The sequence below is a fragment of the Malaya genurostris genome, chromosome 3, assembly GCF_030247185.1.
Source record: "Malaya genurostris strain Urasoe2022 chromosome 3, Malgen_1.1, whole genome shotgun sequence".
In the NCBI taxonomy this organism is placed as follows: domain Eukaryota; kingdom Metazoa; phylum Arthropoda; class Insecta; order Diptera; family Culicidae; genus Malaya; species Malaya genurostris.
In genome coordinates this window covers 121822837-121836855 of record NC_080572.1, presented here as the reverse complement: position 1 = coordinate 121836855, position 14019 = coordinate 121822837, and the positions used below count along the sequence as shown (strand labels likewise).

The 14019-nt window shown below is 38.0% G+C and overlaps 1 protein-coding gene across 5 annotated transcripts in view; it reads right to left on the bottom strand.

The window, feature by feature from the left end:
* Positions 1-274: 274 nt before the first annotated feature.
* Positions 275-14019, bottom strand: part of LOC131434737 (somatomedin-B and thrombospondin type-1 domain-containing protein-like) — a 135013-nt gene continuing 121268 nt past the window's right edge. For all 5 annotated transcript variants that reach the window (XM_058601805.1, XM_058601801.1, XM_058601803.1 and 2 more), the window contains exons 4-5: positions 1878-1998; positions 275-1410 (exon numbers count right to left, since the gene is read on the bottom strand). In XM_058601805.1, coding sequence (XP_058457788.1) covers positions 1041-1410; positions 1878-1998 — 491 coding nt within the window. In that variant the 3' untranslated portion in view covers positions 275-1040. The remainder of the gene's footprint in view (positions 1411-1877; positions 1999-14019) is intronic.

Genomic DNA, 14019 nt, shown 5'->3' with positions numbered 1-14019 from the left:
CACAAAGTCACTATGCTTTAATGAAGCATTACAAACGTTACAATACAGATACGCGTATTTCGGAATGTTATTTACATCCTTCTGCAGTGTATCGGTTTTATAAGTTTGTTTGAAAGAATGCTGTAATGCTGGAAAAATAGAAATTTTTAGTGTTCAACGTCAATAGTTACAGATACAGAAGTTTTCAAGGTCAATTGTTACAGACAACGTACTGTTCAACTGTAGGTATATCGGATTCATGAACTGTCATCATTTGCTAGTTATTGAGCATAACTCTGATTTCCATGATTTATTTTTAACATTATTTTACATATTTAACCGAGAAGAAAGAAAATTAGATTATAAGACATACGTACTGATATTATAAGTTGCTAGAAGTTTTTACATACGTGCATCAACGGTTGGTTGTTTCTTAATCGTTTCTATTAAATGCTTAAAGACAGTAGTTTTGATATGGCACTTTACTTAACTGATGTTTTCAGATATTTTTGAAGTAATTAGACGTTATATCGAAATGAAAGAAATTAATTTAACTTAAGTCAAGATTGACAGTACTGTATATTTCCACCTTACGGATAATATTTGCAGTTAGAGTGAAGCTTAGTGATTGAAATAATCTCAGCTGTTCTAATGGAGTTGAGTTTTTTCCTTATTTTTACTTCGATCGTAATTCCACTGTTTTGCTACTTCAATGTACAAAATCTTGTTAGCTTTTGTACGGTTTATCTCTACCATGAAAAGGTGAAAATTTTCAACAGTCAACTCTAATTGTCAGTTTCATAAAAATGAGAATTATTTTACCGCTCTCATCTACACGACAGTTTTTTTCAGAGTATTTTCGTTACACTAGCACGGTGACTCCACTTATTGATATTGTCAATGATGGAAATATTTGATGTCATTTTCACGTAGATTTACCGTCCGCGAATAAATGAAACGATGTCTTTTCGTTCATAATACCGCTGCTAGTTACATATAAACCACTATAGGTATCTTCAAAGGATGGGAGGGAGGGAACTGGAACATTCAGGATGCTCATTCTAGACGAAAATAAACTCTGCTTCGGCAGTAGAGCATTTTTTCAGTTGCTTAGTTGTCACGCGCATCCATTTGCCCCGACATGATGGCAACGCCAGACTGGTGAACCGTGTGCTCCGACCGGTTATACCCTCACCACGGCAACGAAATTTCGGTTTCTTGTCTGTGGTTTGCCGGCTGCCGCTATCGTTGTCGTCTTCTTCCTGGATCGAGTTGTTTGAAATCTCCGGCTCCGATGTCACCGATTTGTCCTCATGCAGGGCTTCCAGGTCACAACGGACGATTACTCGATCTCCCTCAGCCAGTGCACTGTAAGTTTTGTCCTTGTGGCATGCCTTCGTTGCCTTAATTACCTCAAACTCTATGCAGTACCTGAGAAAAAAAATAAAGCAAACAGGAACGAGAAATGAAACTGACGGGATTCACAAATTCGCATTCAGCAGTTTGTTAATTAAACAGCTCCGGAATCAACGGTGAAGGAGAATAAAAATATACGTGTGTATTTGTGTGTGAGTGAAATTCACCACGGGTTAGAGTGCAGCGAAAATTTGTGCTATCAGAGTATCTTCAGAAATGCTATTGCTCCCCTTTTTATGACCATGGTGCGGTTTGACTATGGAGAAATTAATAATAAGTAGGTATGATGAATTATGCAGCTACCAAAGAATCAGAAGAGCTGTGAATGAAAAGTTTGCGTTGAGAAGCTGGTGTCTAGAATGAAAAATAACCGAGTTTAGTTTGATGGAGAAAATTGTTTAATGAAAGTGATTACATCGAGCGGGATAAAGAGTTAAGAACAAACTGAGGGAAAAACTATTTTAATACAATTTTGCACTTACTCATTGCCTCGGTTGTGCTTGAAAGCATTCTTATAACGCAACCGCAAGTTCCGTCGGATATCGCTGGTATCGTTCTCATGTCTACTTTTCGATAAAATGGCCGGCAGCAGCAGTGCAGTTTCTGGAAAGGAAAACATCAATGTTGCAAGGTTAATAGTGATAAATCTGATACATTAGGGTGTTTGAGGTTATATTCAAACAAACATTTATCTAGACTTCAAGTAAATACTACATCGAAGTTTACCATATGTATCTTAAGGTCTTTTGGGGTCATCTCTAATTTCGTAAAGCGGTAATGCTTAAAAGTTTAAGCACCCTGCTGAAAGTCTTAAAATTTTCGACAGTAAAAAATCACCAACGGAGTGTCATCTAAAAAAAATTTGAACGATCGACTCTGGGACTTTTTTTGCTGTCAAATGTCTTAGAATTGCATGAAACGTCGAGATCTGGTGTTATCTCGACGCTTCAGGTAATTCTAGGCATCAAGAATTAATTTTCGATTTCGGAAATCTCAAGTCCTAGAGTTGACTATGAATAAAAATTAAGATGACACTAGGTCTTGATGTTTCATGCAATTCTAAGGCTGTGAACAATTTCGCGGTTAATTTTACCTTTCGGTTAAAATCTGACACTCGAGCGGTTAATTTGATGTGATGATGTTAATTTAGTTTGAATTATTGCCAGTGGAAAATAAACCCAAATAACTTTCGTTCCGTCAAATTTTGAAATGGGCCGCAGTTATAGTTAAATTTAACTACTCGACACAAAATAACCACCCAAGTGTCAGATTTCAGCCAAAAGTTAAAATTAACCGCGAAATGGTTCACAGCCTAAGACATTTGGCTTCGAAAAAAGTTTCAATTTTGGAATAATCATCTACCTTCTTCCTATGGTGATGGTGATCGACAATTTTCAAATTTTAACCGCCGGGCGGCACTACCTACTCATATTCGATTTAGCTTAAATTTTGCAAAGGGACGTTTTCGAGGTGCATAAATTTTGGAGCACTATCGCTTTACGAAATTAGAGATGAGCCCAAAATATTGGCATCCTAAGATACATATATTGAGCTTAGTTCTATGTAGTACTTGAAGTTCTGTAAAATGTTTAATTCTTAGTCATTTTTTAGGTGACCACAACTATTTCCGAGTGATTTACCATCATATTATTTTTCGTGTGTACTATTTAATTATAACTGTATCCATCCATTTAGGTCAGGCATTCTTAAGAGGTCTATTCCGATCTCATGGGGTCCAAACCCACTTTGGACAAAATAAACGAAAACCTTTTAAGGGAATCGATGTGGTCTTCAAGGCGATCCTTATTTATAAACACACGTGCATATTTCAAACCTTCAAAATAATGTGTAAGTCGTAATTTATAAATACATATTTGAGTTATTTTACATGAAATGTTCAAACAATTTAAATATTCATAAATTACACATAATGTGCACTGAGTGATACTTATTTTGTTACGTTTTGATTATGTCAGTTCAACTTACTAAATAAACTGCTAAGCTTTTAAATTGTAATATGTTACGAATCAATAAAAAGTTAGCGGATAATGTCAGAGACATAATTATATAACGTGAATACGAATAAAACTTACACGTTTCTTCAAACTTCCTAATGTTTAAAATCGTTTCCATAAGTTGATAGATCGTGTGAATTGGGCAAGGTTTCATTTCTTCACTTTCAGATTTGTAACGGTGCACCTATACTAAAGTAGGGCTAATTCATGACACACTTTCTATAACACATAAATTAAGGGGGTCTAAACGATGAAAAAAATTATCATTTTGCCGATTTTTTTTCCAGAATTATCGTTTAACAAAATAAATTCAAATGTTTTGAATGATAAAAAGCATCATTCGAAAAACATTTTGTAATTTTTTCGTGGAAAAATATTGAGAAATAAGTCGGAGAAGAGGTATTTTCGAGAACGCTTCTTAAAAATCATGATTGCGGTGTCCACTGTATCTCAGCGCAGACTAATCAGAAGTGAACAAATGAACGCAGCATAGTTAAAGTACAAGTTTTTCTAGACCCCAACGTTTCTGTTTGATTTTCTTGATTTAAATTTTTGGTGGTTGTTCAAAGTGAAAACTACGATTTTTCACGAAAAAAAAACACCATTTTGTGGCTGTTAAACCTCCCCAAAGTAACAAACAACGAAAAAGAAAACGTTGGAGTCTGGTTTTTTATATGTAGACAGTGTGTGCAAAATTTGAAAAAAATTGGTGCAGTAGTTTTTGAATGACGATGGACACGGACTTTCAAAACCTGCTTTCGAGTAAAACACGTTTAAAGGTTTTTGTCTATAAAATCAATGGAAACAATTAATTACTCCAGGGAGCCTGTAGTGTCTAACATTTTCAAAAAATCATGTTTTTTCTTTTATAATTTATTACAACAAAATATTTCAAAAATGTTTTGTCAAGTTTTGAAGTCAATCGAAGTAGAAATCTTGGGCCTGTGCGCCGAGCTCTTGCTTCTTCGTAGAATGAGATAGCCATAGATAAAGGTCCATAACTTCCAGAGTTTCGTTCCAATAGGCTTGAAAATTTCACAGAAAATTCTTCATATGCTTTACTATACGAAAATATAAAGATAATAATAAATGATTTTTCAAAACTGTTAGACCCTACCCGCCCCTTAATACGAGAGCACAGTAAGTAAAAAAATGTTCGCATGCAGAAATACACACGGTACGAATTACAGTAATATCAACGGAATAAAATATAAAAAGGTTCTTTAATAATCAATTCACGTACACTTCAATGTCAACTGCACAGGTTTGAATGAATGAAACGTGTTATTTTTTTTTTGTAACACGAGAATGCAATGTCGCTCTGTGTACCAAAACCGTCGTCCGAGCATGAGAAAAACAAACAAAAGTCATCACTTTTTATCTTTGATACGCGTTGATACCAAACATTTTAGAAAACTGTAATTTTGAGTCCAATTGTGCTTGATCTGATCGTATTTCCGATAGCATGGATGAAAAATTATGTTGTTGGGTTAAGTACAAGAGATATCCACGATTGAAATCTACCTATTCATCCACAGGGTAAATTTTGAAAAGGTTCCCCATAGTAAAGAAAATCATATTCACGACAAAAATAGAGATAGTCTTCCTCCTAAAATAGTTTGTAAACTCCTTGTCTATAAGTTGAACGAGTTGTTCTCGGATTCTTAAGGTCGGAACAAAAATATTTAGTCGAACTCTAATCGTGATGGCTAAAACAGTGAAGCAACTTCGTTCAGAAGTGTGCGCGTTCAAAGAACGACATCCCACCGTGTCGAAAACGGACATCAGAAGTCGAAAAAGGAAAACAGAAGTGATAGTACCAATCAATGTCGCAGTCACGGTTTCCTGCATGCTGGAAAAAATCGTACATGTTCCCGATCTTCAAAAAAGGAGATAAACAAAATATTGCAAATTACCGAGGTATAACTTCTCTCTGTGCTGGATCAAAGCTGTTGGAGATTTTAGTGGGGAACGTTTTATTCCGTGAAACAAAGACATATATCTCTAATGATCAGCATGGTTTTTATCCAGGCAGATCTACAATCACTAACTTGACACTATTTTGTTCCCTTTGTATTAAGAACATTGAAACTGGATCACAGATAGATACAATATATACCGACCTGAAAGCAGCGTTTGACCGTGTAAATCATACGCTCTTGATTGCGAAACTGGAGCGTCTAGGTGCATCGTCTAGTTTCTCTCAGTGGCTTAAGTCATATCTCGTAGGCCGAATTTTATCAGTGAAGCTAGGAAATGTCGAGTCACAAAACTTCGTTAACGAATCAGGTGTTCCTCAAGGAAGCAATCTCGGACCATTGCTGTTTTCATTATTTTTTAATGACATTTCTTTTGTCATTCCACCAGGATGGAGACTTATGTATGCGGACGATTTGAAACTGTTTCTTGTTGTGCAATCGACAACTGATTGCATGGAACTTCAGCAGCACCTAAACAATTTTTGTGAATGGTGCAATCTCAACCTCTTAACTATAAGTGTGTCCAAATGCTCTGTGATTTCTTTCACACGTAAGAAAAGCCCGATAGTCTGGAACTACTCTATTTCTGGGGACACACTTGAAAGAGTAACTGTTTTCAAAGATTTGGGTGTGCTTCTTGATTCTCAGCTCTCCTTCAGACATCACTACTCGCATATAATTGCTCAGGCAAATAGAAACTTAGGTTTCATCATGAGGATCGCCAAAGAGTTTACTGATCCATACTGGCTGCGAGCGTTATATTACGCGTTAGTACGGTCTACCCTTGAAACCTCAGTGCACATTTGGTGTCCTTACGCCAGTGTTTGGATCAATAGAATTGAAGCAGTACAATCACGATTCCTGCGATTTTCTATCAGATCTCTGCCATGGCGTAATCCGTCAGAGCTTCCACCATACATTGAGCGCTGTCGTTTGCTCGACATGGACACACTAGACAAACGACGAAATATACTCAGAGCAGTATTTATAGCGAAATTGCTGAATGGACAAATTTTCCCACTCCACCAAAAACTCCATTGAGATCAATCCAGGTCAGATGGAAAGAAATAGATAAATAAATAAATAATAAATAAATAAATAATGTTGCCCCAATATCAATCTCATCATTCAGTAATAGCCGTTCAACCGAGAAGGTTGTGTATAGAAGCGTACAGTTTAATAACGCTGGTTAGTTTACACGCGTTAAATACGACAACGGTTGAACTACAGGTAGAGACCTGTTGGCAGCAGCCGTTAAAACGTAAAATCGTGCTGCATAAGAGAGCCCTAGTGCTGGGCCAAGCTGGTGAAGGAAACAACAAAGGGCGTTTCCCAAGCTCTACCCAGGCCACAATATACAGCCACAAGTGCTGAGCAGGAGAGTGCAAAGGCACATTGAAGAAGAAGAGTGCAAAGGCACACAGAAGCAGGAGAGTGCAAAAGCACACCGGTGCGAAGGCACTTCGGTGCAGAAGCATATCGGTGCGGAGCACAAGGAAGAAGGAGACAAGACAACTCGGTCTTTCCACTGCCATACAACACGCAGGTATACACCGGTGACCTGCGCTGGTTGCAGCTGGCGAAGACAAAAGTAAATCGGAAATCGAGTGGTGCTGGATGTCAGGTAGCAGTAGCATCACATCCAACAATCAGCATCCAACAAGAACATCTAGAGCAACGAGGATCTACACGGCAGTGCAACGGAGATAGACAACAATTTCAAGGTAGAAGTTTTTTCTTTTCCTTTTGATTGAGTACTGTGTAGTGTTGGTTTCATTTTTTATTTTAAAGTTTGATTAAAAATTTTAATGTGATGGATGAATCCATGGACGTAAATCCTAGCATGAATCCTATACCCCCACGAACGAAAAAATATCAGGAGAGCTCTTCTGGGCCTTGGATAGTCTTTTTTAGACGTATATCAAAGCCATTAAACATTTACCAAATTTCTAAAGGTTTGACATCACGATACTCTTCAATCAAAGAGATCATAAATCGTGTTGTGGTAAATAATTTGAAACACGCGAATGATATTGTCTCTTCGGAACATTTCATTAAAGAGTATAAGGTTTACATACCCTCCAAAGATGTCGAAATTGACGGTGTTGTTACCGAAGCGAGTCTTTCGGTAGATGATTTACTCAAGCATGGTGTTGGTCGTTTCAAGAACTCTATGCTTGAGGGTGTGAAAATACTGGAGTGCAAACAACTGTACTCAGTAGTTTATGAAGAGGGAAAAAAAGTTTATCGCCCATCAGACTCGTTTCGAGTGACATTTGCCGGATCTGCGTTGCCGTCCCATGTCTATGTCGATAAAATTCGCCTCCCTGTTCGGCTTTTTGTTCCAAATGTAATGAATTGTACGAACTGCAAAAAATTCGGCCACACAGCTACTTACTGTAGCAATAAACCAAAATGTATTAAGTGTGAAGGACCTCATAACGATAATGATTGCAACAAGGAAATTGAAAAAAGTATTTATTGTGGGGAAAGTCCTCATGAGGATATTTCAGTATGCACTGCGTTTAAAGTGCACAAAGACAAAATTAAGCTTTCTTTAAAAGCACGGTCTAAGCGCACATATGCAGAAATGCTTAAAACGGTCATTGATGTCCCCCCTTTGGAAACCGAAAACGGGTTTTCAAATCTAGAGGAACCAGAGGACTCTGACTCTGACGAAAATAGTGAAGGTAATTCGTTTATCACTACCCAAGGGTCAGTTAAGAGAAAGAAGTCTTCTTCCAAATTACCAAAAAAGACACCTAAAGTTTCATCTTCAAAAAAAGATCCCCGTGTTAAACAAAAAAAGTCAAAACCAAAGACTGTGCCTCCTGGTTTGTCAAATTCACAAACCAATCCAGGATCTAGCACAGAAAAAGGTAATAATCCTGTGGGCTCCTTTTCACAGCCACCAACAGGATTACTGAAGTTTTCGGAAATTGTTGAATGGATTTTCTCAGCATTCAATATATCTGAACCCTTAAAGACCCTCATAATGGCATTCCTTCCAATAGCTAGAAATTTTTTGAAGCAGTTATCAGCTCAATGGCCAATTGTCTCAGGTTTTGTATCTTTTGATGGATAATTTATCACCCGCCGCAAATGATACAATCACTGTCCTGCAGTGGAATTGTCGAAGCATCATGCCAAAACTTGATTCATTTAAAATTTTATTGCATAGTCAAAAATGTGATGTATTTGCTTTATGCGAAACATGGCTTACTTCAAACATAGCTTTAAATTTTAATGATTTTAACATTATACGTCTCGATAGAGACTCTCCGTATGGTGGAGTGCTTTTGGGAATTAAGAAATGCTGTTCCTTTTATAGATTAAACATCCCTTCAACTTCTAGTATAGAAGTTGTTGCTTGCCAAATAAACATTAAAGGCAAAGATATTTGCATAGCTTCGGTTTATATTCCTCCAAAAGCACAAGTTGGACAGCGACAGCTTAATGAAATGGTTGAAGCCCTTCCTGCTCCACGATTGATTCTGGGGGATTTAAATTCGCACGGAATGATGTGGGGTTCCGTTTACAATGATAGCAGATCATCTTTAATACAAAACATTTGTGACAATTTTAGCATGACGGTATTAAATATGGGTAGCATGACACGGATCCCAAGACCTCCTGCACGCCCAAGTGCATTAGATCTATCTCTTTGCTCAACATCAATTCGACTAGATTGCACCTGGAAAATATTGCCTGATTTACACGGTAGCGATCATTTACCAATCATCATCTCAATTAGCAATAGCAATTGCATTGCTACTTCAGCTAGTATTCCATATGATTTGACAAAAAATATCGACTGGATTAAATACCAAAGTAGTATCTCTAGTATTTTGAATTCAATGGAAGAGCTCCCTCCACTTGAAGAATATGACTTCCTCATTTGTTCGATTCTGGAGGCAGCAGAACAATCCCAAACTAAACGCTTTCCTGGGCCAACGACTAACAGAAGGCCTCCCAACCCCTGGTGGGACAAAGAGTGCTCAGAGGCTAAACTCGCAAAACAAAATGCTTGCAAGACGTTTCTAAAACGGGGAGGAGGAACTCCTCAGAATTTTGAAAAACTTATGGTTTTAGAAACCAAGTACAAGAGCATACTTCGAGCCAAAAAATGTAGCTATTGGAGACATTTTGTCGAAGGTTTGTCAAGAGAAACCTCAATGAGCACTCTTTGGAATACGGCCAGACGAATGAGGAATCGTAACGTGGGCAATGAGAGTGATGAATACTCGAACCGATGGATATTTGACTTTGCTAGGAAAGTTTGCCCAGATTCTGTTCCTACGCAAAGCATTATACGGGAATCTCCTCCAAATAATGGTTTTATTAATAACCCATTTTCAATAATGGAATTTTCTATAGCACTCTTGTCTTGTAACAATAACGCCCCTGGGTTGGACAGAATTAAATTCAACTTGGTGAAGAATCTGCCCGACCTCGCAAAAAGACGTTTGTTGGAATTGTTCAACAAGTTTCTTGGGCAAAATATTGTTCCGCCTGACTGGAGACAAGTGAAAGTTATCGCCATTCAAAAGCCGGGGAAACCAGCTTCCAATCACAACTCATATAGACCCATTGCGATGTTGTCCTGCATCAGAAAATTGTTCGAAAAAATTATTCTACGACGTCTCGACACTTGGGTCGAGACGAACGGTTTGTTGTCAGATACTCAGTTTGGCTTCCGTAGAAATAAAGGGACGAATGATTGCCTTGCATTACTTTCGTCTGACATCCAAATTGCCTTCGCTCAAAAGCAACAAATGGCATCTGTATTTTTAGACATTAAAGGAGCATTTGATTCAGTTTCCATTGATGTTCTTTCAGACAAGCTCCACCAACATGGACTTCCAGCGGTTATAAATAATTATTTGCACAACCTTTTGTCAGAGAAGTGCATGTATTTTTCACATGGCGATTTGGCAACATTCAGAATCAGCTACATGGATCTCCCGCAAGGCTCATGCCTCAGTCCGCTCCTCTATAATTTTTACGTGAATGACATTGACAGCTGTCTAGTAACCCCATGTACACTAAGGCAATTGGCAGATGATGGCGTGGTTTCAGTTACTGGGCCCAAAGCTATTGATCTGCATAAACCATTGCAAGATACCTTAGATAACTTGTCCGTTTGGGCTGTTCATCTTGGTATCGAATTCTCTGCGGAGAAAACAGAGTTAGTCGTCTTTTCAAGAAAGCATGATCCCGCGCAGCTTCAGCTCCATATGATGGGAAGAATGATCCAACAGGTTTTAACTTTTAAATACCTCGGGGTGTGGTTCGATTCCAAATGCACGTGGGGAGGACACATTAGGTATCTGATAACGAAATGCCAACAAAGAGTAAATTTTCTTCGAACAATAACAGGATCTTGGTGGTGTTCTCATCCGCAAGATCTAATAAAATTGTATCAAACAACGATACTTCAGTGATGGAATATGGATGCGTTTGTTTTCGTTCCGCTGCAAACTCTCATTTTATTAAACTTGAGCGAATTCAGTACCGTTGTTTGCGAATTGCCTTAGGCTGCATGCACTCGACACATACAATGAGTCTGGAGGGAGTTCTTCCATTAAAAGATCGATTTTGGGAGCTTTCATCACGCCTGCTAATAAGATGTGAGGTGCTGAATCCCATGGTAATTAATAATTTCGAACGACTAGTCGAGCTTCGATCTCAAACAAAATTTATGACAGTATATTTTAACCATATGTTACAGGAAATCAACCCTTCAAGATATATTCCTATCCGTGTCAGCATCCTAAGTGCCCCTGACTCAACTTTATTTTTCGATACATCCATGCAGCGTGAAGTGCGTGGAATCCCGGATCATCTACGCTCGACGGAAATCCCAAAAATATTTTCAAGTAAGTTCAGGCATATTGACTCTGAGAAAATGTTTTACACGGACGGATCGCGAATTGAAGAAGCGACAGGGTTTGGTATGTTCAACAATAATGTTTCGGCCTCATTTAGGCTTCAAGAACCTGCATCTGTTTATATAGCAGAGCTAGCAGCAGTTCATTATAGTTTGAGTGTAATCATCACATTATCTCCAAACCATTATTTCCTCTTCACAGATAGTCTGAGTGCAATTGAAGCCATTCGCTCAATCGCTGCTGGCAAAAATGAACCGTTTTTCTTGGGTAAAATAAAACAGTGTCTGAACGACATATTGAATAATAATTATCTAATCACTATAGTCTGGGTCCCGGCTCATTGCTCCATTCCAGGCAATGAAAGAGCCGATAATTTAGCCAAACGTGGTGCTATTGAGGGTGAAATTTATGAGCGACCGATTGCTTTCAACGAATTCTATAGCTCGTCTCGCCAAAGAACACTTGCCAGCTGGCAAGCATCTTGGGATAGAGATGATCTGGGTCGGTGGATGCACTCAATTATTCCGAAAATATCGACAAAGGCATGGTTCAGGGGACTGGATATGAGTAGGGATTTCATTCGTGTGATGTCCAGACTCATGTCCAATCACTACACGTTAGATGCACATCTCCTTCGAATTGGGCTCTCCGAGACTAATCATTGTGCTTGCGGAGAAGGTTATCGGGATATTGATCATGTCGTTTGGACATGCGTGGAGTATCGTGATGTCAGATCTCAACTAATAAATTCTTTGCGTACCCAAGGTAAACTATCCAATATCCCAGTTCGAGACATTCTTGCTTGTCGTGACCTTTCATACATGAAACTTATTTATCATTTCATAAAGAAAATTGGAGTTTCAATTTAATAAAGGCCCCTTTTAAGACTTAGTTCTGATCCCAGCTGCGTCCATGAGTTCAACCAATAGCTAAATTAGAATAAAAATTATGTAATGATACAAACAAACTCGAAACAGTTTATGAAATTATCAACAAAATGTCTGAAAATAACAGCTTATTTTATAATTTATAGAAGTTAATCGTTTGGTTCAAATAATATGTCCGAGTAGATTTCATAATTAATGACGAGTTACCTAAGATGATATTTAAGCTATAAGAGAATATGTTTTAATAAATTCAAAACGTGACTATGTTAGAATTAAATTAGGATAAGAATATTATGTAAAAGTGATGCTACGGCGAAGAAAAACTTATGTAAACTGCCTTACGAAATAAACGTATTTATGGAAAAAAAATATCAATCTCACAAAATCAAACGATTTTCGTTATCATGATCGATGATGATTTTGTAAACGATAATCACTGACGATTATTTTCGGTGATGATAGCTGATTTTTGATTTTTTGAGAGTGATAATACCAACACTGGCTGCTGTGACTGATAATCAGCGAGAAGGGTATGTCAAAGTCGCTCTTATTTCGTTCCAGACTGGCCGTGAATGGAGGTATTTATAGTACGAAATGTCTGCCGGAAGTTGCATCGTTGAGGCGGAATTGATAAATAAAACGAAGAAAGAACTCAAAAACATGCCTACACGCATGTTTTTGTCCGCCATGACGAATGTTCCGGTTAACTGTTGGAAGGCTGCTCGCAAGGGCGTAGAATGTTTTTTCAAGTAAGCTTGAATGTGCTAAAATTAAAAGCAATTATATGTCTTAGCTTATTTTTCACCATCCGAAAAAAGGCCATGTTTATAATGCAAACGTCAAATATGGCGGAAATATGGGACTAATATGCGAATATGGGCAGTACGGAGGGTACTAAAAACTTAACATGAAGTTTATCATTTGTCGTCAAAGTCGAAAGAGAAGAATTGTTTCGTTTAGTTATTTGATTGTCTCCATTCATTTATCAAATACAATAGCCTAGGTTGATGAGTTTCATTGCATTCTACCTTTCTATAGTACCTGCGTGTACGAAGTAATGGTAAAATATTCTGCCAAACACAACATACTCAATAGACGATCGACATTTCTCTGATGTCGATCACTGTCAGACAGCAATGTTGCTCGAATATCAAAAATGCAACGAACGCCAATGATCATCATTCGCTTTCCTTCGCCTTGGTTCGATAATCGCTCGGAAATTCGAACTTGTCCGTATATTCGAGTGCGAACGAAGTCGTTGTTATTCGCATTGAACATACCCCCGAATGACTTAATGCGAATATGGAACGAATATTCATGCAGCGATCATCGTCAAAACATAATTCGCGATGATCGTTCGTGCTGTCTTTGAAACAAGCAAATAGGGACGTTTCCCCCTGCTTTAGTACTATAGTCTTATGTGTGTGTGTGATGAACTATATCCCAGCACTCTCCCATTGCTGCTACCCAACGAGATATGATGAATTTATTAGATGAAGAATGCTTCGCGAAGAATGGAATCCAACAATCATCGCAATGACGCTATTCGAACCAATTCGAAGAGTAAAGTAATTGAACAAATGACAAACGAATGTATAAAACGAACATGCACGATGTATACCAGCAGCGAAGAATGTACTAGTATATTCGGGTTCCCTACGATTATTGCTTATTCATTTTCACCTTTCTCTCTTTCGTGCAGTGAATAGTTCAACGTTGTTCGAGATGGGCGTATTCAACGACAGGATATTCGCACCGACTATCGGTGAATGAATTAGTTATACGAAGAATATGTGCAACATTGTCTGACAATATGCGAGATTCGTAAACATCTGCTCAACATTGGCGGCTC